The sequence below is a fragment of the Halichoerus grypus genome, chromosome 12, assembly GCF_964656455.1.
Source record: "Halichoerus grypus chromosome 12, mHalGry1.hap1.1, whole genome shotgun sequence".
NCBI classification, from domain to species: domain Eukaryota; kingdom Metazoa; phylum Chordata; class Mammalia; order Carnivora; family Phocidae; genus Halichoerus; species Halichoerus grypus.
The window spans coordinates 65,165,261-65,191,500 of NC_135723.1; the positions used below are offsets into that span (position 1 = coordinate 65,165,261).

Sequence of the window (26,240 nt, forward strand, 5' to 3'; positions counted from 1 at the left end):
CAAAATTTTAAATGTTCATATTTTTAGTAATATTATCACAAAATATATTATGTTCTGTTATCTTATATTTACCAAACAAAAGTGACTTCTGGCTAAACTACAGAGTATAAAGCATATAAAGGCTACAGTCCTAAATGTTGTAGTTAACACATTTCATTCCATGAAACCCAACTGGTTAGACTAAAATCACTTCCAAAAATTGGAAAATAAACCATCTTTCTAGGAATTTAGATTACCTAAAACCTGTAGTCTAGACTCTTAAGTAGAAAGCAACTTTTTACATAGTAATTTTAGATTATTTTCTCAACTGGATACTCTATTTTTAAAGTAACTAAAGGGAAAACAAAATTTGATAATTATTACTTAATAGGTTGAAGTATATTTTAAGAAACTTAAAATTTATTTAGATTTATTTTATAAATAAAAATTACCTGAGAATCAAAGTTAAAATGCACATCTGAAGTACAAGAAATGGATATGAAAAACTTTCCCGGAGAGGTGGTGTCCACATTACACGGGTAGCCTGAAATCAATAAAATACTTCACTTTATGTTCCATCGCAATAAATATTAATCTAAAAATCATGAGTAGGTTGGTTTTAATAATTTTAATACTAGACTCATTAATTTATGAATACCTGGGATAGCTTCTCAGTTTCTGGAGCTCTCTTAACGGGCATACAGGCATTAGGTAGAGAGCCATTAACTACCAAGTCCAGAAGCAAGTAAAACCCAAAAATGCCAAACATAAGAAACCTAAAGGGCAAACAAGATGGTAGGTATAGGAGTGGTGAGGATTTTGGAACTGAAAAACCAGATCCACATTCCAGCTCTGCAGTAAGGACCCTGGCATCCCAGGGCTTTGGCATGTATGTATGCCCAGAAAAAATCTAACCAAGTGTCACCTAGGGCATTCACAAACACCAAGAGAGTTTAAACGTAACAAGTTTAATGAGTATAAGCACACACTACAAGTAATTAAAATTGTCTCTGAATTTATGAAATACACCTTCAAAAGAGTTAATGGTTAAGTTTCTAAAAACACCTGGAAGTATCTGGAAATCACTAATGTGATACATAAATTAAAGTACTGACATTTTGTATAGACTTTAAAACTAATTATTTTTAAGACATGAGTGAGAATATTATAAAAGTTTTATATCAAGAACTCTAAAATTCTAGAAAGAATTGAAACTCTTATAAACTCTTATTACTCCTCTTCCAAGAAACCAAAACTAAACTTTAAAAGATGGATTATGGTATGTATAAGAAAGTCAATTCATCTGGCATACTCAAAGAAAAGGTTTTGTCTTTACACGAACACACTGGTAAATGAATGCATTTGTTTAAGTTTACATATTTATGTATAATTTTTATGATTCCTTTGTCTGATTTTCTAAAATTCATCAATTATTTACCTTTTCTAGTAGTAATGGATAAAAACCTCAACCAACCCTATGTAATCCATGCCACAACATATTATATAGTTTCCAAAAGCTAGCAGTCATATTCTCTCACTTTTCATTGCTACATCTCAGCATCGAACAGAATCTGGCACAGGTTACATACTCAGTATACTGTTGAATGAATCTAACATATTCTAAATAAGTTTCTATGAGCTCTTTGTAGGTGGACTATATCCCATTGGACTGAGTTACTAAATTTCTATTTTGAATTCAGCATTTTGTGTAATTGAAAAGGCAGCATGATGTAATAGAAGGAAGCAAGGTTTTGGAGCCAGACAGATGGAAAATGGGAAGCCCAGTTTCACCAGTTATTGAATGTGGAATCTTGTATAAGTAACATAACAACTATAAATTTCAATTTCATATCTTCTACTGTGAGGATAATAACTACCTTCCATAAAAGTGTCATGGGAGTAAATGAGATAATGTTTATATAAAGTGCCTGAACTCAGTAAGTACAGTATTTCCTTTTTCAACAAAATAGAGTATTTGGATTTTCTACAAAATATAGGTACACTAAAAATCAGGCAAGATATTTCACATCATAAATTCTAATTACGTAAAATATGGATAGACATGATTAAAATATGAATATTAACATGATAAAATATTGCAAAGTCCTAAATAATATGCAAATTATATATTGTTTTGATGAATATATTTCCTTGTTCCTATACAGCCCCTCTATCTTAAAAACTATTTTCTAGAAAACAAACCTCTCCATGGTTGAAAAAGTAGCATAATACTGTAATTAGACCTCCAAGTTGAGTCCCACTGTTAAAAAAAAAAAAAAAAAGAGTATACATTAATAATTCATAAAAATAGTGAGTTTTTTACAAAATTATCTTAGAATTTAAAGTCATATTTAAAATGCTATAGTACTAAACCCCATACAAAATAATGCAAAAATTTCAAAAGTATGCATGTAATGTTTTAATCTTGAATGTACAAGTATACAAAATATACAAAGTAATCTGAATTTTATAATTTGTTGTATTTAAAATATTTTCTAAATAAAACATATAAGATGTGAATGTAAAAATTTTTAACAGGCAGGCCAGGACTTCAAAGTCTATATTGCATTCTCTGAATTTTCTGGAGGCCAGTTTTTTTTTGAAATTGGATTTCAGTGACTGAGAGACAAAGACAAGAGCCCAGCAGTTTCACTTAACAGTGACTTTGAACGGTCTAAATTACTGCAAACATTCTTTGATTCAGTCCCAAAGAAACCACCATGCAGACTACAAAACTCAGATCCTGAATGGCTGATGATCATCAAAGATTAAGAACCATTTCTTAAAGTTGCCTTTTCTTTGTAAGTTTTCATCACTGTATCCACAGCTTCACACTTGGAAGACAATAAATATCACATGAATGATGGAAGAACAGATGGAATGAGCTCAAAACAAGCAAAGCTAATGGGAAGTGATTTACCATTAATAGATTTTCACTAAAGAAAATTCAAAGGATGTCTTTGAAAAGAAAGAAATTGCGAGGAGGAAGGTGTGAGAAGCAGAACAAATGCAGCCTACAGAACGTAGGATCATGTGGATATAAATCTAAGCAAGAATTGACAATATAAAAAAAAAAAAGAATTGACAATATAAACAGCAATAATAGTGCCTGCTGTGGAGGGTAATAGAGGCACTAAACTATGATAGTAATTATAAGATGTGAGGGGCTGTTTTGAAGCAGTGTCCTAAAATTCTTTGTACTAATCAGAAGGGGAAAGATCTCAATTAATTTTGGACTTGATAAAGTCAGATATGCAGGTTACCATTTTATCATTAACCACCAAAAGAAGAGAAATGGAAAATTTCTATTCTTCCTTCCAAGTTAACGCCAACAGGGGAGAGTGGCCAGGGTAAGAAATAAAAAATTTACCCCCAATTCCTATTTCTTTTGTTTCTCATATGCCATCACTTCCAATCTCCTCACAGTTTTGGCAACACTTTTATAGCCAACATTTTTTATATCTACATATCCTTCTCAAAGACTGGAGCCTAACAATGTATTTGATATTACAGAACTGTGTAACCAATTTAGAGAAGACCATCACCTCCTGAGGAGCTCTCCCAATGAAAAATACAAATTTAAAAAAAAATTTAGTCTTGTGTAACATTTTCCATATTAAAAAAGTATAATAGGAGCTAATTTCAAAAATAGAACATTTTAAAGCCTGCCAACATAATCTAAAAGTAATTTTCCCTCAAAATACTGATGAGTTTATATTTTCCTATAAGGCATAAATAAAAAAGTACATAAAATTTTCTAGTTCCTAGAACAATTATAAAGTGAACATACTTGTAACTAAAAGCATAATATCATTGGAATAGAAAACTGATCATCACACTCTGAGTCCCCACTTGATACCCCTTCAGACAGCCACTATCCTGATTTTTGTGATTATTAACATAACCACATCTATACACATATCAACAGTATGATTTAATCTGTTCTTAAACTTTACACAAATGGAAGTTGCATCTTTTAAGTTTGTGCTTACCTTCATTCATTCAACACTATATTTGTAAGATTTGTCCATGTTGATGTATGTAGCTATAGCTCATTCATTCTCAATATTGTATAGTATTCCACTGTATTAATGAACTGTAATGTGTACATTTCTCTGTTGTTAGACATTTGAGTTGTTTTCAGTTTGCAGCTATTACAAACAATACTGTTATATTCTTGTACATACTTCCTGGTGTACATGTATAAAATTTCTTAGGCATATGTATACATACATATTTTTATACATATTAGTATAATTGGCACACAATGTTACATTAGCTTCAGGTATACAACATAACGATTCAACATCTATACTCACAAGTGCAGCTACCACCTGTCACCACACAATGCTATTACAATGCCATTGACTATATTCCCTATGCTGTATCTTTCCACCCTGTGACTTATTCATTCCATAACTGGACGCCTGTATCCCCACCCCCTTTCCCCAGTGGCAACCACCAAGTTTGTTCCCTGTATGTATACACTTTATAAAGGAATTGTGGAGTTAGAAGGTATCTACACCTTCAACTCTACTAAATTATGCACAGTTTTTCCAAAATAATTTTTTTTTTAAAGATTTTATTTATTTATTTGAGAGAGAGAGAATGAGAGAGAGCACATGAGAGGGGGGAGGGTCAGAGGGAGAAGCAGACTCCCTGCCGAGCAGGGAGCCCGATGCGGGACTCGATCCAGGGACTCCAGGATCATGACCTGAGCCGAAGGCAGTCGCTTAACCAACTGAGCCACCCAGGCGCCCTTTCCAAAATAATTTTACTAATTTGTATGTCCATCTGCCATGGTTAAAAGTTTCTTTTGCCAATCTAGTAGATGTGAAATACTATGTCATGGTTTAAATCTGTATTTTTCTGATAACTAATGATGTTGGTCAACTTTACATATGTTTATTGGTAATTTGGAATTCTTCTGGTATATGTTTGATCATGAATATTTTGTGCAGTTTTCTATTGGGCTGTCTTCTTAGTCTTTGTCTACCCTCTAGAATATACATTCCATGAGGACAGAGATTGTATTCCTGGCACCTAGAGTAGTGCTTCTGGTCACAGTAAGCATTCAATAAATTAGTTAAATCATCAAATTAATGATTATAATGTCTGGATACTATGTTCAGTATATGCTTTGCAATATCTTTTCCCAGTCTGTGGCTTATCATTTTATTGTATACTATCTTGAGGAACTTAAATTCTTCCCATCAAATTTATTAGTTTTCTCCTTCATGGCAAAACTTTTCTTAAGTTTAAAAGAAATCTTTTCTTATCCCAAGTTACTGATATTCTTCTATATAACATTTTAAGCATTTTATAACTTTGTCTTTCATATTTTGTAATCTAACTTGAATTTAATTTTCATATAGTTCCAACTTCTCTTTGTCCCTTATGATCTTCCAATTATTCCAGCACCATTTATTGAGAAGATGGTCCTTACCTACTGATGTACAATATCCACTCTATCATACATCAAGTGTCTTTAAATGGGACAAGTGTTTCTGAGACCTGCTTTATTCCACTGATCTACTTGCCTATCCCTATGCCACAATCACATTGCCTTATTTATATCGGTTTTATAATACAGAAATGATTACTAAAGCAAGTCCTCCTATCTTGTTCAAGAATGTCTCCACTATTTTAGGCCCTTTGCATTTCTGAACAATTTTAAAATCAGTTTACCAAGGCAAACAAAATTGGCAATGTATTGAATCTATAAATCAACTGGAGTAACTCTCAACTTTTTAATTTTGTCTTCTAATCCATGATTTATTTATATTTATTTAGATATCCACTTATTTAGATTTCCCAAAAGTCTCTAAAAAAGTTCTACAATTTTCCCAAAGAGGTCATACATATTTCTTGTCAAATATTTATCAAAAATTTCATGCTTTCAATGCTTTTCTAAATGGCATCCTTTTAAAATTTCACTTAAAAAAAACAAAGTATAGATTTACAATGTCTGCATATTAATTTTTGTATTCAGTAACATTATAAATTTCATTATTTTAACACTTTACCCATAGATTCTTTTGGATTTTCTACATAAAATCATGTGATCTGCTTTTAAGGACAGACACTGTTTCTTTTTTCCAAGTTTTCCAATCTTTATACTTACTACTACTTTTTCTTGACTTACTGTGCTGGATAGGATACCTGGTACAATGTTGCAAATGTCACAATTTTTTATTGGTACTATGCTAGTATTTTTAAGCTGAAAATTTCCTAAAACAATAAGTGTATATATATTAATCTCTACATAGACATAAACCCTATGAAAACCCAATATGAACTCAATACTTACTGAAAGATTAGATCTAGATTTTTAACTTTAAATGTTGTGCAGTTCAAGAATAACATTATAAAGAAAGCTGATGATCAGTTAGGAATATATTCTGCTGTAAGAAACAAAACCTAACAGAAGTGACTTAAATAACATGGATGTTTATTATGTCATTCAACAAGAAAATGAAAGGTAAGTGTCTGTTGGCATTGGTTCAGCAGCACAAGGACATTAGGGCAGACTTATGCTATGTTTATGGCCTTTCCTTCAGGGTCACAAGATGACCGCAGCAGCTCCAGGTATCACGTTTGAGTTTAAAAGCAGGAGACAGAGAAGGGACAGCTGAAATCTATCCTTTCATGAGAAAGACAAATGCTTTCCTAGGTGTAAACAAGACTGATTTCACCATATTTTTCACTGAAAAAAACTAGCTCATATGGATATCCCAAGAAGCAATGGAGAGTGGGAAGCAAAATACGTAATTGTCATAATTAACTTCAACCTATCACCTGAGATTGGACACACTGCTACCCCAAACCAAATTGTGGTACTATTAACAAGAAAGATAGGCTATCAAATGTAAGTGTCTGCTACAGTGATACACGTTTTCTTTTACTTCTTTCTTAATTTCACATTTACAGACACTAAAATTAGAAATAACCTGCCACTAATGCCAACCAAAGATTCCTGTTACAGTAATTTTACATATTGTCTAGAAGTATTCTCATTAAAAACTTCAAGGAATCTTAATTAGTTTTTAAAAAAAAATCCCCACAAGGATAAAAGAGAGGCCTTTAAGATATTTTATTTATTTTTTATTTTTTTGGCCTTTAAGATATTTTAGTGACAGCTCTAGTTTCTGGTTGCACGATACCAGCTAAGTTTCTGAAAAAAATAAATTTATAAAATTCCATATTAATCAATTAATCTCATAATTATCCTTTTCATTTAATCAGAAAATGTCAGCCAGTCCTTATAAGCCCACTGAGAGATCTTTTAATACAGTAATCTTACCTCAGGTATGCACCATATATGAAGAACAATCCCATCATTACTCCATTTAAAATAAAAATCACAGCAACATAAAAGCAAGCAGGGTCTCCCAATCCTTTAAAAAAACAGATTATTCAGTATTTAATGAATAAATGACTATAAAGCAATTGGGCATAATTATCTCAGTGCTTTATAATCAAGGGTTCATGAACTTGCTGAAAACATTCACTGTTCAGATTGCTGCTCTATTTAAGAGTTACAGAAGTACTTTCCTTTTACTTGAGGTATTATATACTGTAATGATTAGCTGGTGCTTCACTTTGTTTAGGTGATGCTGCTATTGTTCATTATCTACAACTCTCTGTGGAGAGTCACCGCATACATTACAGGAGAAAACCCACTGCATTATTTTTTCCTTTGCTAGGCTCTAGGATGAGTAAGATATGGCCCCTGACCTCAAGCAGCACCTTTAGTCCATATGAGATGACCTAGTTCCTTGATCCATTATTATGTATAGACAAAACCTTAATTCTTAATATATCCCATGTATAAACAATGTGTGTGTGTGTGTGTGTGTGTGTGTGTAAACACACATATAGTCTATTAGGTGCTGTACAATGATCACACAGAATTCTCAGAACGGATCTATGAGATTAGTTAGTAAGAAAATACTCTTACTACTGACTGAGATAACAGAACACAGAAAACTTAAATAGCTTGCCAAAAGTTATTTAGGTGTAACTGATGGAGCCAATATCTGAAGGCTGGCTTTTCTGATTCCTTCTACTTCTCTCACCATTCCTTTTCAGTCTGCTGTAATAACCTCCTCCATTACACACCACACCTCTTCACTGTTGGATCACCTTAGGTTCTGTCATAGGCCCTCTTCTTTTCTCAATCTGCATATTCTCCTTAAGGAAATTCTTTTTTTAATATTTTCACTTATTTTATTTAAATTCAATTAGTTAACACATAGTGTATCATCAGTTTCAGATGTAGAGTTCAGTAATTCATCAGTTGCATATAACACCCAGTGTTTATTACATTATGTGCCCTCATTAATGTCCACCACCCAGGTACCCCATCCCTCCCACCTCCCCTCCAGCAACCCTCAGTTAGTTTCCTATGGTTACGAGTCTCTTATGGTTGTTTTGTCTCCCTCTCTAATTTTGTCTTATTTTATTATTCCCTCCCTTCCCCTCTGATCCTGTTTTGTTTCTTAAATTCTACATATGAGTGAAACCATATGATAATTGTCTTTCTCTGATTGACTTATTTCGCTCAGCATAATACCCTCCAGTTTCATCCATGTTGATGTAAATGGTAAGATTTCATCCTTTTTGGTAGCTGGGTAATATTCCATTGTATATATATATATACCAGATCTTCTTTATCCATTCATCTGTTGATGGACATCCGGGCTCTTTCCATAGTTTGGCTATTGTGGACATTGCTGCTATAAACATTGGGGTGCAGGTGCCCCTTTGGATCACAACGTTTGTATCCTTTGGGTAAATACCTAGTAGTGCAATTGCTGGGTTGTAGGGTAGCTCTACTTTTAACTTCTTGAGGACCGTCCATACTGTCTTCCAGAGTGGCTGTACCAGCTTGCATTCTCACCAGCAGCATAAGAGGGTTCCCCTTTCTCCACATCCTCACCAACATCTGTCGTTTCCTGACTTGTTAATTTTAGCCACTCTCCACAGTGTAGGGATAGAGGGAACATACCTCAATATCATTAAAGCCATATACGAAAAGCTTCCCACAGCGAGTATCATTCTCAATGGGGAAAAACTGAGAGCTTTTCCTCTAAGGTCAGGAACACGATAGGGATGTCCACTCCCACCCCTGCTGTTCAATATAGTACTAGAAGTCCTAGCCTTAGCAATCAGACAACAGAAGAAATAAAGGACATCCAAATTGGCAAAGAAGAAGTAAAACTCTCTCTCTTCGCAGATGACATGATACTTTATGTGGAAAACCCAAAAGACTCCACCCCAAAATTGCTAGGTCTCATATGGGAATCCTTAAGGAAATTCTTATACTTCCAAGGCTCCAATGATCATCTGTATACAGATGACTCCAAGTTTATATTAGACCAGAACTTTCTTCTTCCTATATATGTCCAGGCAGGTAGCCACTTGACACTTCCACTTTGAGGTCTCCCAGGTACTTCAAACTACCGTAGCAATTCAAACCTGCTACTTTTAAAATGTTTTTACCATTCAAAGAAACTCAATTACTTAAGCCAGAAACCAGTGTTACATGACTTCACTCTCCTTCCCCTCTCCCATCAATCCATCACCAAATCTTGTCAATTCTGCTTCCAAAATCTCCCATATATCTGCATTTTCCAGTTATCTGTCCTGCAATCAGCTGCTGAGAGAATAACAGTCTCCTCTCTGGCATCACTGAACCCACTTTTGTCCTTTACTAGTATCTTTTCCATATAACTGGCAAAATAATGTTTTTAAAATGTTAACTTGCTAAAATTCTTCAATGAGTAAAGTATAAAATCCTTAGCCAGCAAGTGGTCTTTTGTTTTCTGACTCTTGCTTACATTCCCAGCATCATTTCACACCATTTTTCTCTCTTTCTCTCTCTGCACCCAGAAGTCTAGCCTTCTTTCAGTTTTCTCTCGCCTTGGGACTTCTGAATATTCTGGTTCCTATTCTTGAAACACTTCTCCCTTACTCCTAACCTTAGCAACCTCATTTTCTTATTTGTAATACCCATCGCAATTGTAACTACTAATGCTCTTCTTGTGTGTAAACTCTGTGAGGGTGAGGTCCGTGACTACCTGGGTCATCTTGATCCCAACAGTAAATACTAACTTATCACTCAGTGACAACTTAATATCATATATGCACATATATACAATTAATGACAACACAGCAACATTTTAGAAAGAAACATGCCTTCACAACTTTGAACTTCATTTAAAGGTTCTACTCTGGTGACATTCCAGCAGGTCTTAGCTTCTAGCCCAAATAAATTCATTATTCCCACAAATGTGCGATACCAGAAGGCTATAATCACCTACAAAGACAAAAACAAAAAGAGATGATGGAAGAAAAGATCCTATCTTCATAATAATAATTTTTCCAAAATACTATTTTATGATGGTTTCCTTTGACATTATAAACTTTGACAAATTTATTTAAATCATTTCATTTGGAAAACAGTCATTTTAAAATTATATATATACACATACAATAAACTAAATTTGTATATTACTGATTAGTGCACATCTACAAAAATTTGTTATGATCACCATCTCTGTAGTATATTCTTTGATCAATTCTACATAAAAAACAGTAGCTGTAAAATAAGTAAATAGCTTATAATTAAAATATGATGGTGATTAATAGGAAAATACAATGATTTACAGGAATATTTCATAACATTTCATTTATTGAATTTATTTGCTTCACAGTCTAAAAAATATAAAATCAACTGCATATGGAATAATAGCTCCTGTGCCCATTAAAACTTTGACCAAGCAGGTTTAATTAACCAATTCTTCCCATTCTGCAAACCACTTTGTGAAGTTTAAAGACAAAGGAAAAGAACAACCATAGAAAACTACAAACAAAATGGTCATGCCTGGGAGATTTTTTTTTTAAATAATTTATAGATTTGGGAAAAATAAAGCAAGATCATTGGGAAAAGAATAAAAAAATAAAGAGTTCAAAGTGAAGAGTGAAAACCACCCAGAGCTAACTATTTTTAATATTTTGGTGATCATCCTTCCAGTCTCCCCCTTGGTATATAAAAACACATAGCTAGATCCGGTATCCTATAATATTATGTAAGATGTTAACATAATAAACATCACCAAACATCATAAACATCTTTCCATATACAAAAAGTATAAATTTATTATTTTATCACTTACTCTTATAAACCTGACCTTATACAAAAAAATTGTAATATATTCTTGTGTATTTATCATCCATGTACAAAAACTTACCACATTAAATGTATGTACTAAATCTAGAATTACATTCCTTTCTGAGAGATAGCTTGATATAATAAGAAAACACTGCTTTAAAGTCAGAATTGAACACAAATTCTGACTCTGCAAGTTATGGTTTGATATCCTGAAGTAAATCCTTCAACCTCTGAACGTTGGCCACCTCATCTCTAAAATGATGTTAATAATAACCACCTTGCAGGAGTGATGAGGGATTAGAGCTTACATGCTGGCATATAGTTAAGCATTAAATGCTTTGCCTTTTCAAAATACATTATTCCAAACTTAACACTTTTAGCTTTGGGTGAGAAATTAATCTCCTTATGAACACAAAAAGTATGGACATTCATTTCAACATTGAAGTACCATATAAGGTTGCAACCATATCTAGATCTTCTCCATATTGTATCTATGCAATGTGAAATAAGACCGAATGATTCCTTGTTGCCTCATCCTTTATGATACTATTTACGTTATCATGATTACTTTTTCATAACATCAAGGAGACTGAAAACTGCTAATTATTCAATATCTTTGAATAAGTAAAAAGAAAAAATTAGCTAATGTCTTAGAGAACATACTGTTAGAAATTAATGGAACAAGAAACAACGATTTTACTAAAGTTCTAAAAATAACCCTAAAACTAGTGTAATAAGCTAAATCCTCATCTTATACACACAGAATAAGTCAACATTAACTAAAATTGAAGATTCAAGAAATCGGTTGTCTTTTAAATTTTTGCACTTACACTAGAGTCATACAGATAATCATCAGAGGAAATAAGAACAGAAGAGTGTCTCTGAAGGTAAGCTGGGATATAAAGAAAGCTGGTGCAGAAAACAGCTTCTTTCATCTTAGAACTTAGGTCTATACTATACAATTGTTACTACTAAAAATTACATTGAAAAATACTTACAGAAATAATAAAAGGGGGGGCACCTGGGTGGCTTAGTCACTTAAGTGTCTGACTTTTGATTTTGGCTCAGGTCATGATCTCAAGGTCGTGAGATTGAGCCTCATGTCAGGCTCCACGCTGGGCATGGAGCCTGCTTAAGATTTTCTCTCTCCTTCTCCCCTTACCCCTCCCCCACCTCTTTTTTCCCTCTCTAAAAAAAAGGAAAAAAAGAAATCTGGGAAGCCCCCAAGTACTTGGAAATTAAACAACATAATACCAAATATCCAATAGATCAAAGAGAAAAATCAATGGGAAATTAGAAAATAACTTGAACAGAACAAAAATGAAAAACAATATATAAATAGTTAAATAATACGAATTTCTGCTTTGGAGAAGATGGAGTAGACGTACTTTCTGCTATTTCTTCTGGGAATTATATAAATCAAACATAAGAAGACCCTGAAAGGTAGAGAGAAGGCAAACTACCTAGGGATCTTAGGACCCAAGGAACAACATGGTGATGAGTTTCCTGGACTTTCCTTTTGCCTCATTTTCTCAGATTTGGAGTTAAAGAGCCTGACAACCAGAAACACCAATGGGTTCAGACAAAAAAAAAGACTGACAAAAGCCTGTTCTCTCTAGCTAAAGGACCAGGAAAGTGGCAGCCTTGGAATACATAAAAATTTTATAAACAATAATCTCTCCCCTCACCCAAATACCACAGAAAACAGCAATAACAACAACAAAAACCCATATGGTTCCACCAATAAAGGTCAAATTGGGAACTAGACTTCAACCTTGTCTAAGCTTTTAATAAGTCATCTCAACTCACCCACTAAGATGTTGTTAAGAGAAAGCCAAGTAGGACGCTCTCTATCCCCACGGTGTCAGTACAGACCATGTAAGGAGCCTGGACTTCTACCCCAACCAGCAATAAGTCATCCTTTCCCCTTCCCAGTGTGGTAATGTAAGAGAAGGCTTAGTGAGGAGTCAGGGCTTTCATTATCACCCAGGGGTAACAAGGCTATCCACACCATGGTGTCTACAGAGATCGGAGTTGGTCAGAACTCTGATCCCACTCAAAGGTAACGAGGAATACCTCTACCTTGGGGTCAACAGAGGCCAGGAGAGAAACCTGGACTTCAATACCCAACTGGCAATAACAAGATGGCAGACGTCCTCCTTCCTTTGCTGGAGTGATGCCAAAGAAAGCCAGCTAAAACTAAGGTTTAAATAAGATCCAGTTTCATAAAATAATGATCAAATGTCCATCAATGAATGGACATTGATGTCCAATATAATGAAACTCACTCATCATATCAAGAACCATAAGGATCTCAAACTGAATGGAAAAAAATCAAGAGATTCCAAAAATGAGATGACAAAAATATTAGAATAATTGCTCCAATGAGAAATTATGAATGTGCTGGAAACAAAAACCCAGAAAGTCTCAGGAAAGAAACAGAAGATATGAAAGAAACAAAAATTTCAGAACTGAAAAATACAATAACCAAAACTAAAACTCAATGGATGAGCTTAACAGCTGAATGAAAGGATAGAGGAAAATAATCCATGAACTCATAGACAAAGCAATAGAAATTGCTCAATCTGGGCAACAGAGAAAAAAAAGATTTGAAAAAAAAAATAATAATAAGGTTCCCTAGGGACCTCTGGGACTATAAGAAAAGATCTAACATTTGTTATCACTGAAGTCTTGGAAAGAGAAAAGAAAGAAGAAACCAAAGCTGAGCAAAACAAAAATAGGATAAAACCAAGGAAATCCACACCAAGACACATCACACTTTTGGAAAACTTTTAAACATCATACTTCTGAACACTTGTGAAAACTAAAAAAATAAATAAATAGACAGATAGATAGCAACAAGGAAGAAAAAAAAAATCTTATCTAAAGAAGAAAAACAATTCAACTGACAATAGATTTCTCATCAGAAACCACGAAAGGCCAGAATAAAGTAGCATAGTTATCAAATGCTGAAAGAAAAAAACTGTCAATCTAGAATCCTATATACAGCAAAAAAAAAAAAAAGTCTTCAAGAATTAAAGGGAGTTTTACATGAAGGATGAAACAAAACTAGTAAAGTATGCTGTTAGCAGACTTACCCTAAAAGAATGGCTAAAGAAAATTCTCTAAACAGAAATGAAATTATAAAAGAAGGCATCTTAGAACATAAGGAAGAAATTTAAAAAATGGATAAAATAAACTTCACTTCTCGAGTTTTTTAAAAATAAGTTTGAAGGCTAGAAGAAACATCATAGTACTATCTGATGTGGTTTTAAATGGATGTAGAAGAAATATTTAAGATGATGATGTTATGAAGGGAGAAGGGTAAAGAGATGTAAAGAGAGGTAAGGTTTCTGCACCTCATTTGAACTAGTAAAATGAGAGCAGGAGTAGACTGTAGTAAGTTATGCATAGGTAATATACATAATATAGTGAGGTCACAGGGCAAACTCCTATTCCCCATATTGGAGACTGACAGGCAAATTGAGAGAATCACAACTTAGTGGAACAGAAACCCATGAGCAAAAACCTCCATGGGAAGCAGTTGGAGAGTAGGGAAAAGCTAAACTATAATTGATAAATTGCTGGAGGCATAAGGTAGACAAGTCTGAGAGTCAAAAATTCCAGGGAGACCCCGTAATAGGGGAAATGCCAGCACATTTATGAGTTTTACTTCTAGGAGCTCACCAGGCTCCTACAGCGAATATCAGAGAAAAATCTCCTGCTTTTGGCAAGGGGTAGTAGAAAAAAGACCATTTTGAAATACACCAGAGCACTCTCTTCTTCTTAACAAAGCCTGCCTCAGTAGAAATTATTTTACTAGAGCCTAACCTACTAAGGTTTTATCAGAACCTAACAGAGAGGGAAGCAGGGAAATACCCAATTCCAGCCCCTTCTAGCCATCCTGTTGCAGCTAAGCAGGAGAAAAAACCTGAGAACTTGTGACGTTCACAGCCCAGAGGCACAGGTTCATAAAAGACTGACACCTAGTGAGAGGATTACAGAATACTTCTTATCACCACACTACTAAAAGCCTATTTACAGCAGTTCTTATTACTCAGGACATCAGGTCCAGCTATTAAGAAACAATTACAAGGCATACTAAAAGCCAAAAACACAGCTGAAGAAATAGAACAAGCATCAGAAACCAGACATGGCAGGGATGTTGGAATTATCAAATTGGGAATTTAGAACAAGTATGATTAATATGTTAAAAATTATAATGGATAAAGTAAATAGCATGTAAGAACAGATAGGTAATGTAAGCAGAAAGAAAGAAATTCTTTAAAAGTACCAAAAAGAATTGCTAGAGATCAAAAACACTGTAACAGAAATCAAGAATGCCTTTGATTGACTTATTAGTAGACTGGACATAGCTGAAGAAAAATCCCTGAGCCTGAGTTTATTTCAATAGAAACCTCTAAAACTGAAAAGCCAAAATAAAAAAGACAAAACAAAAAAACAACAATAACACGGGGTGCTTGGGTGGCTCAGTCGTTAAGCCTCTGCTTTCAGCTCAGGTCATGATCCCAGGGTCCTGGGATCAAGCCCAGGTTCTGGCTCCCTGCTCAGCGGGGAGTCTGCTTAGCCCTCTCCCTCTGCCCCTCCCCCACCTCATGCTCACGCACATGCTCTCTCTCAAATAAATAAAATCTTTAAAAACAAACAGTAACAACAAAAAACCCCTGGAATATTCAAGAACCGTGGGACAATAAAAGGTGTACCATACACATAATGGGAATACCAGAAGGAGAAGGGAGAAAGGAAGAGAAGAAATATTTGAAATGACTCAGGAGTCCCTCAGATTGATGTCAGATACCAAACCACAAACCAGGAAGCTCAGAGAACACCAACCAGGATAAATGCCAAAAAATGACACCGAGGCATGTTGTATTCAAACTACAGAAAATCCAAGATAAAGAAAAAATTCTGAAAAAAGCCAGAAAAAAAAAGACACATTACTTATATGGGAGTAAAGATAAGAATTACATCTGACTTTTCCTCAGAAACCATTCAAACAAGAAGAAACTGGGCTGCTATATTTAAAGTGCTGAGAGAAAAAAAACAACTTAGAATTCTGTATCATGTGAAATTATCCTTTAACAGTGAAGGAGAAATAAAGATTTTCTCAAACAAAAATTGAGGGACTTTGTACAAAAGTTCTTTAGAGGGGACAAAAAAAGATATAGATCAGAAACTTACATTTCCATAAAGAAAAAAGAGCATCAAAAAAAGAAAAGTGAAGATAAAAATAGAAACTTTCCTTTTTCTTATTCTTAACTGATCTAACATATAAGCTTTGTTCAAAATAGTAATAGCAACAATGTACTCAACTATGTATAATTATGAATGTGTGTATGCTTGTGTATAAGTGACATGAATGACAGAAAGGATTCAGGGGTTGGGAGGGAGGAATTACAATTATTTTGTTATTATAAGGTACTGACACTACCCAGGAAGTGGTTTAATATTATTTGAAAGAGGTCCTGGATTAGTCATAAATGTATATTATAAACTCTAGGGCACCCAAAAAGTGTAAAAAAAAAATTATAACTGATATCCTAAAAACGGAGAGAAAATGCAGTAATATAAAAGCTCAATTAAAACCACAAAAGGCATAGAAAGAATGGAAGTAAAAACAGTAAAAAGAACAAAGGCAACAAATAGAAAATAGTAACAAATATAGTAGATATCAATCCAACTTTATCAATTATCACTTTGAATGTTAATGATATAAATGTACCAATCAACAGATAGAAATTGTCAAAGTGGATCAGAAAAGAAGACCCAACCACGTGTTATCTAAAAGAAACCAACTTTAAAAATGAATACACCTATACATTAAAAGTAAATGAATGGAGTAAGATATACTACACTAAAACTAATTAAAAGAAAGTGGGAGCAGCTATACTAATTCCAAACAGAGCAGACTTTACAATAAGAAAAGTTATCAGGGGTAGAGAGTGGTATCACATAATAATAAAGGAGTCCATTCTACACAACATAATCTTTAATGTGCATGCATGCATCTAACAACAGAGCATCAATAAAATTGATATATCTCTAGCCAGCCTGAGGAAAAAAGAGGACATGAATTACAAATATCTGAAATGAAAGAAGAGGACGTCACTACATATCCCATGGACATTAAGCAGATAATAAAGGAATAATAAAAAACCCTTTGCCCATAAATTTCACAATTTGATGAACCAATTCCTTCAAGGACACACTCTTGCCAAAACTCACATAAAAAGAAACAGACAATCTGAATAGGACTATATTAAATTTAATTGATAATTAATAACTTTCCAAATCAGAAATCACAAGGCCCAGATGGGGTCACCAGTGAATTGTACCAAAGAAAATATACCAATTCTCTAGAATCTCTTCCAAAAGATACAGCAGAGGCAACACTTACGAACTCATTTGTTGAGGCCAGCATTATGCTAACATCAAACCAGAAAAAGGTATTATAAGAAAACTACACACAATATCTTTCATGAACATAGATCCTCAAAAAAAAAATTAGCAAATCAAATCCAACAGTGTATAAAAATTATACACCCTGACCAAGTGGGATTTACTGCAGGTATGTAAAGCTGGTTCAAAATTTGAAAATCAATTAATATAATCCATCATATCAACAGGCTAAAGAAAAAAAATTACAAGATCGTATCAACAGAAAAAGCAATTGACAAAATTTAACACCTATTCAAGATCTTAAGAAAACTCTCAGTAAACCATGAATAGAGGGAACTTCCTTAACTTGATAAAGAATATCTACCAAAAGCCCACAGCTAAAATCATACTTAATGATGAGAAACTTGAAGCTTTCCCACTAAGATCAGGAACAGAGCAATGATGTCCCATCTCACCACTCCTGTGATGAGACGACTCAATAGAGGACAGGCTAGTTATCACAAAGGAGCACGTGTAAACTTCTTAGAATTATGAAAATGTTGTATAACTCAACTGTGGTGGCTATACAGTTTTACACGTGTCAAATGTATAACTCAAAGAACGGTACATTCAAAACAGGTGTATTTTATTGCATGTAAGTTATACCTCAACAAAAATTAAACAAACAAAAAGTAGCCAGAGACAAGATATGTTCAGCACATATTACTAAGGATTACTCTACAAAATACATAAATTTTGCCAACAAATCAATAAGAAAACAACTACCAAGTAGTGATAAAGATTTATACAGGTTATTGATAGAAGAAAAATCCAAATGACTATTAAACATGAAAATATTCTTAGCTCCACAAATAATAAGGGAAGTACAAATTAAAATAAACAGTATATCACACCCATTAGAAGAGCAAACCCAGAAATTTTGATAAACTGAAATCTAATAAGGATATGAGAAAAAGTAAATACTCCTACACAGCAGTGTGAATGGCTACATTTGCTTCAGAGAGCAATTTAGCAATATCTGACAAAGTCAGCAAAATATATACTCTGTAACACAACAATTCTACTTTTAGAATATCCTACAATAAATCTTGCACATATACACAATTAGAAAACACATACTAGAACATATGTTTTGGAACTATTTATAATTTAAAGCCTGGAAACAATATCCACGAGGAGGGAAATGTATAAATAATCTTGGAATTCATAAAATGGTTAAAATTAAAGAAAAAATATACATATACACAGCATTCAAAAATATAACGTTGAGGAAAAAGTTATGGAGTGTTTTATTCAGTATAAGAGCATTTATGTGGATTTACAAAAACACATAAAACAATCCTTAAAAATAAGGAACAATGAAAACACATTACATTCATGATGATGATACTTGTGGGAATGGGAAAGGAGCAAACTCAACTGGGAAGCAAAACAAAGATGACTGACTGTATTTATAATGCTTTAAGATACCTGAAGCAAAAATTACAAAAGAGTAGCATTTATTCATTCGAGGTGGTTGATCACACCTTTGCTTATTTTCTCAAAGTTTCTGTAATTTTCAACATTTCAAAATCAAAAAAATAGTAATTTTAAAGCTATAAAATAAGAAGAAAAGTCTAAGAAGCACTAATCTTTAAAAATGTGCTAGATTCTGTGATAACTTAAAAGTAGTGCATACCATGACATCAAATTAGCATTTATCTTAACAGTTCAAAAATTGAACTTACTAATTTTTTGTCATTGTTCCAATTTCTAGAATCTGCAGACTACCATAAAATCCATACTCTTTTAGGCTAAGCATTGGAAGATATTCATAGACCTCTGACTATGTGACTAAATAAATCTTGCTCTATTAATGTAACTCCAAGGTCACTGGTCTGCTCATAACTTTCAGTGCTCCTTCATGAGACCAGTATGTCCATTCACAGGGTCTCCAAAGCCAAGAGACCACCTCCATTTAGAACACATTTTGCTCTTTCCCATTTGGCTCCTCTAATTATGCTGGTCATTACTTCCACACTAAGATTCGTTTCTTTGACTTTATGTAAGCATAGTTTCTGGGGTCTTTAAAATTTAGGAGAGGAATTTTTGATACTCTGCTCAACTATAAGGACACATACAATCAATAAACCTTAAAGGTTCCCTCCTTTTTATAACATCATTGTACTTACTATTTTTATCTGATACAAACGGATCGTTCTACAAATATTTTCCCCCAAATGGTACTCACCTCTGGATAAAGGTGGAAGCGTTTCACTGTATTAATTACAAGGGGATATTCAGTGAGCCTGTCGTTCATTATCATCCACAGTCCTTCCAAAAATGAAGGTGCTTCAATAATGGTCTTGAAGTAGGAATAATAAAGTCCCTTAAAAATGCACAAATTGTTGATGTAATTAAATATGAACATTTTTAGAACAATTTCTTCTGAATAAAAGGAAAAGGTCAATAATAAGACTTCCTAATTTCTCCTTGCTACTGCATTCTTGGGCTCAAAAAAAGGCATGCCTTTTCAGGTTATCACTGTGCTATACTTTCATACTTTCTGTATGTTTGAAAAAGAGTGGGAGGGGTGGTTAAATGCTTTAAGGAGTTTTTCTGACCATGGCTTAAAACATGAATACAATATATTTTTAGTACCAGCATGCCTGATTTTGCCACATTACGAGAGATGCCTAGAGGCTGAGATCTGATGAATTCTGGCATAAATAGAGATGCCTTCATGTCCTTGTGCAACTTTGTATATAGATAATTACTTTTTTTCCACCTCTCAAGAAATAACATGCAATGATCATAAGCAAAAATGAGACAGAATTTAATGCTTGCAACCTACTTCCTAGCTCCATCTAACAGCTCTGCACATGTCAAATGTTATGTCAAAATAAATGTCAATTGACTACTGTTGTTCATGACACAAATGCAGTCCTGAAAAAGGGATTAACTTAGTGTATTATTCCAGCACAGGAAATAATGACTTTATTAGGCCAGCAAAAGTGCTGTTTAGTTCAAATTCAGAGATTAACAAAAGCATGTGGTTTCATATTACTTTCTTCATCACTTTCCTGCTTTTCTTCCTAAAATCTAAAAGCAAATAAAGGGCCACACTGTAATACATGCTCCCAAAAACATTAGAAACAATCTTTAGCTCTACACTCATTCATGCCTCTACAAGGACTTGGTTTTAACAGATGAAGCAATGCCAGTGGCTACTAAGTTGAAGTTCTGCTTTAGCTGATGTCTGAAAGAGCTTTTCCTCGTATTTTTGATTGGTAAATATGAGGGCACATAAGGATTGTTCCTTTCGGCTTAGAAGGATAAGACAATACTACAGCGAAAGGATATTTAATATGTAGAAGTCTACATTTAGAGAAATAGGAAATACACAAATACGCTTTTATTAATAACATCTACCGTTTTTTGTGCCAGGTACTGTGTTAATGTGCTTCATTCATTATCTCCCTTCATAGTCAATAAAATCCTGTAAAGCTAGCATTATTTCTAGACAACAGATGAGATTACTGAGAATCAGAAAGGTTAACTGACTAGCCATCACACAAGGAAGCACAGACCTGCTATCTGAACCCAGTTATTTGTCATCAAAGCCCAGACTCTGCCACAGCTACACAATTTACTTAAGAATATCTTATATCCTCTCTTCGGAAATAATACCTATATAATACTAAAAATTTAAATGCCATGCAAATGCTAATGTACCCATTTTTTCAAAGGATTAAGTGGGATATTAGGGTGAGATTTAAAAAGCAGTGGGTGAGATACCTCCATTAGACAAATCTGCAGAGACAGAAAGTAGAACAGAGGTTACAAGGGGCTGGGGACAGGGGCATGGGGAGTTGGTGTTTAATGGATATAGTTTCTGTTTGGGAAAATAAAAAAGTTCTGGAGATGAATGGTGGTGAGGACAAGCAATTTCTGATAACATTCAGTACCCCTATACCACTTCTTAAATGTTGTCTTTGCTCTCCTTCTTCCCTAGCTATTCTAATTGATCTTTTTTATATTTAAAAGAAGTCTGCATTAGAAAAGTAGAGTATTGAGGTAAGTAAAAGAATCCTAAAACCTTTTCTATTTACATAATAAACCTAGGTTATAGCTTGAGAAACAGTGCAGTTCAACAAAAATTCATTTCAGTTCCTAATAAATGTCTACCTTACAGTCTTACTGTTCTTAAACTACAAATTAATTTATTATAAGAAACTAACCATTTCAGTTCGAAAAGTCATCTCCCGTTCTAAAGATGATAGGTGGGAAAAATGACGATCATTTTCAAAAAGTGTTACTAAATGTATCCTAGAAAAAAATGAAGCACCATATTCTAAGAATAAGAACATTTCAAAACCAGTACTAAAATAGTTAACTAAGTATTAAAGTACAAAAATCATAAAAGGAAAAAGAATAAATGAGATAATTTTATAATTTGCTTAGTAATTTGCATATTTTTAGGCATTTATGATTTCATGTAGCACACAGCTGAAATTCCTTAACTCCTTGGTTCTTAATCGTAATTGTTTACTAAAACTCCTGTGGTATCTCTGCCCCTTCCACTCCATGCCTCTAAATCAAAGTTTAGAAAAAACTTAAAAAACCAAGTTTTTAAGTTTCACAAGTGATTCTATTGTAACAGTTTTGAGAAATGCCTCTGTGACTGTTGAAAAGCATTTGGAATATAATTTTAAATAAAATTACTTTAGATTAAAGCAGTTTAAAAATAGAATACCATGTAAGGGATCAACTTGCAAGTACCAAAGAACACAGAACTGTACTTCAAGATACTTGATTAGTGCAACTCAAGAAAACAGCTGTAGGCAGTGAAAATGGGAGCATATGTGGTAAGTAAAATTAGTCAGCAATTATGCTACCCTTAATTTACTAGTAGATGCTTTCCAAATAAATAGAAAGCCAAATTCCAAGTATCAACCCTGTCTTCCACTCAGCTTGATTCACATGTGAGATATATGTCTGGGTAACAACAGCTATAGGAAATGTTTCTTCCTAGTATAGCCTTAGTTCTAAAGTCAAAATCTCTCTGCAGGGGAGACTATATGGCCAGAACAGCACTGTCCCAAAAGGATCTGATCCCACTCTTCCCAAAAGTAAAAATTCCTGAGTTCAGGTAGAAATGAAAATATATCAGAGGAAAAAATATTGTTTTACTTATAATTTTTACAAATAGGTGACTTGTGTAAAGTAAGGTACATGTACACACACGCTGAAAGGCTCATTTAATCTGTATTACTACAGCTGAGGCTTTATTTTCATTTCTACCTGATTTCTAATTGACAGGTGTTACTAAAACTTTATTTCTAAGCTTATGTCACTAAGAACACACAATTACTGTAAAATAAGAGTTTAAGATGAAATAAACATGCAAAGTACGCTAGAAAAGCTAGAGATTAAAGAAATAAAGTGGTGAATTCTTTGGTAACACAAAAATATTTTAATTCCTAAATACTATTCCTCTAACGCATCCATTTTGTAAATTCTGCTTCACGTGTTTTTTTTAAAAAATTACATGTACACAGAATGTGCACAAACACATTCTATACACATAGCAAGTGGCTATTTTATTGTATGCAAACAGCAATGTCAATTTTTAATCCAAATATTTTTATTTAAAACTGAAACAAATCTTACCAGTGTAAAACTCCCACAAATGCAGCTGGAAAAACAAAAACAAAAAGTCATTAAAAGCTGCTTTATTATAATATACCTTTAAAACAACTATTTCAAATGCATTCCCTTATATGCCTAAAGAGAGCGCACACACAAGGAAGATGGCTAGCTAATTCTCTCTATATAAAATAGGAAAAATTTACAAACAGACATAAAACAAATTGTGAATAGTGTTTACCTCTGGGGGGGTTCAAGGAGCAAAGGGAAGCTTGGAAGACTATGTTTCATTTACAAAACTTGCAAAAAAAGTGATGAAATTATTAATGATTTTGACCTTTTGGGGGGATTTTCACTTTATTCTCTCTTCTCCCTCTTTTTTCTCTATTTCTTTACATACATTTTTTAAAACAAGCACATATACACACGTGCTCAGCTCAATCCTTTCAGAAGTGACTCTAGCCTACAGGCTATTCACTCTAAACCACCTTCCCTGTGCTCGTCAGAAATTGTTAAACGCAGGAAGTCGATTCCTCAGCAGCACATCTGAAAACCCCTATTTATGGAGTTTTGATTGTTCCCAGACTACTGGGAGATTCATCTAGAGTCGCCCGGTCTGCACCCTATGCATGAGGCTTTATCAGAGGGTGTGGAGATGGGTAAAAGAGGAACACTACTGTGGGTATGGGTCTTTCTGAGGAGCTGCAAACACTGTCTGTCCCCTCTGGTGGCTGGGATGCTGCTTGTTTTCAAGGACACCATAAAACTGGGAAGGGGGCACAGGATGAGGCCAAATTAAAAAGCCACAAACCCCATTGTTCTTACACAATTGCAGTAGTGTTTTTGAATATATGCTCTTTAGGATGTTGTGAACCTTTGGTTAATTTATAAAGTTTTGAAAAGTTGATTCTGACAATTTTCCAAGTATTTTTGTCACTATCACAGAGGAGTGAATTTACTCAGCTATTCCTAAACTCCTGCCTCCCCTCCTATTTTATAATAGTACTATTTTATAATAGTACTTCTTATGGTTGTCCCAAATATACTTGGCAAGTCATTTTAACAAACCACCAACTTCAGCCTCTTAAAAATTCAAGAAATTACCTTGACTAACAAAATAAATGTAAATTGATATATTAATAATAATAACAAATTATAATTTTGAAAAAAAATTCCCAATCATGCTTCTCCAGCTCTTGTTCTCTATATTCCTAACCATCCTGGGCTTATTCCTACCACTCTTCAGTACTTCTCAGAAGACTTGCTTGTTTTATACCATGATCAGCAAACTACAGCCCATGATCTGATTCCGTACTGTCCACAAGCTAAAAATGCTTGTCACATTTTTAAAGGGTTATACAAATACGAAAGAAGAAGAATAAGCAATGGAGACCATATGTGGCCTGTGAAGCCTAAAATATTTACTACCTGGCTCTTTATAGAAAAAGTACATACTCACTACATACGTTAGCTCTTTCTAATATGTAATATACTCTGAACCACTTTGAAATTAAACCTGTATCTTCTTTCCCAACTTGAAATGGATGTCCCTTTGATCCGGCTTCATTAACTTTAAGATACATACACCATCCTATTTCAACTGTATTTCTACTCTCTTTCTTAGTCTCTAACAATTACATGTACTGGAAAAAAACTCTTAAAAATTATGTTTAAGGAAAGGGAAAAGATCAAATACCCTACTAAATCCATCTAGCCTTCCAAAAATCCTCAAAATACTCTTGTGTCTTTCATTCCCTCCCCAACCCCACATTCCACACCTGAAAAAATGGTAAAGTGTAATGATTCCAATATTCTAAATGCACGAAGCCTCTTCCAAAGATGTGATAAAAAGCATGTCTCCTGACCCCTGTATCTGTCAATCTTACCTCTGAAAGTGACCTAGCCTCATAGTTCACTGAAACAGAGATCATCTGATGCAAGCACTCCCAACTTCTCTTATATCTACTTTAACATTTCTCTACATATTAATCCTCATTTTTCTATTCCCTACCATCTCAGCAAAGGAAGTATCTCTTCTCTTTTCCAGTTAGCTTCTCAAATTTGTTCCTGTAATTCCACCCTTCTCAAAATTCCAAGACTTTGTTCCATCAACTATTTCCTCTCTTGGAACCTGAATCTCACCCTCTCCCCAAGACCTTTCTCTACAGCCTTCAATTCTTCTAGGCATTAAAACACTTCCGTTGATCTAAAAGCCCTTCAAACTATAACATATTCTCTCCCCCACCCAACCCATAACCCCATTTGCTGACAAGATTTTTAGCCAGCTTCTTTCTTCTAAGTTCTTATAACTTTTTTTAAAAAAATGACCAGTGACATTTTAGTTAGCAACATCAATGGCCTCTTTAAACTCTTACGTTTTTCAAACTTCTCTGTAGCATCTGACCAGATTCTTGGATTTCTTCATCTTTTATTATACCAACTCTTCCAGTTCTTCCATGCTTCTGACCACTCTGTTTTTATATACTTTTCTGACTTTTCCTTTTCCTCTCATCTCTTAAAACTAAGTATAAGAGGTTTTCCCAAATATCTCTGCTTTGCCCACTTTTCTCTCATTGGGAATCTTAATCTTAAAGTTTTAATTCACTTCTACATGGATAATTCCCAAATCTACAGTCCTCATTGCTAAACTTTCTCTGTCCCTGTCCTTCCACCTCACCACTTACCCAGCCCTCACAAAATGCTTCCATTGACTCTCACCTCTGTCCGCTCTTCTCCATTCCTGTTGTTGCTACCCTCTCTAAAACTACTATTGCCTGGATTCCAGTATTCAATTATTTTTTTTCTGCTTCTTTTTTCCATCCATCTCCAGTCTATTTTGCAAACCACTGCTAGGCTAATGATGTCACTCTATTTAAAAATTATTCAATGCTAACAGTGTGAATGTATTAAATGCCACAGAATTATTCACTTTAAAATGGTTAATTTTATATGATGTGCATTTCATCTCCTTTAAAAAAATTTTTTTCTTAAAGAATCAATCAGTGCCTTCTACAGAATGAAATTCAAATTCCTTAAA

General features: G+C 33.9%; 1 protein-coding gene across 2 annotated transcripts in view; it reads right to left on the bottom strand.

Moving 5' to 3' along the window:
- DPY19L2 (dpy-19 like 2) overlaps positions 1 to 26,240 on the bottom strand; it is a 91,278-nt gene that overhangs the window by 63,141 nt on the left and 1,897 nt on the right. Inside the window, exons 2-8 of one of the 2 annotated variants that reach the window (XM_036101048.2) lie at positions 23,228 to 23,252; positions 21,796 to 21,883; positions 19,806 to 19,943; positions 10,180 to 10,300; positions 7,283 to 7,376; positions 2,182 to 2,239; positions 432 to 523 (exon numbers count right to left, since the gene is read on the bottom strand). In XM_036101048.2, the coding sequence (XP_035956941.1) occupies positions 432 to 523; positions 2,182 to 2,239; positions 7,283 to 7,376; positions 10,180 to 10,300; positions 19,806 to 19,943; positions 21,796 to 21,883; positions 23,228 to 23,252 (616 nt within the window). The remainder of the gene's footprint in view (positions 1 to 431; positions 524 to 2,181; positions 2,240 to 7,282; positions 7,377 to 10,179; positions 10,301 to 19,805; positions 19,944 to 21,795; positions 21,884 to 23,227; positions 23,253 to 26,240) is intronic. The other variant, XM_078059453.1, reaches the window with a different exon arrangement.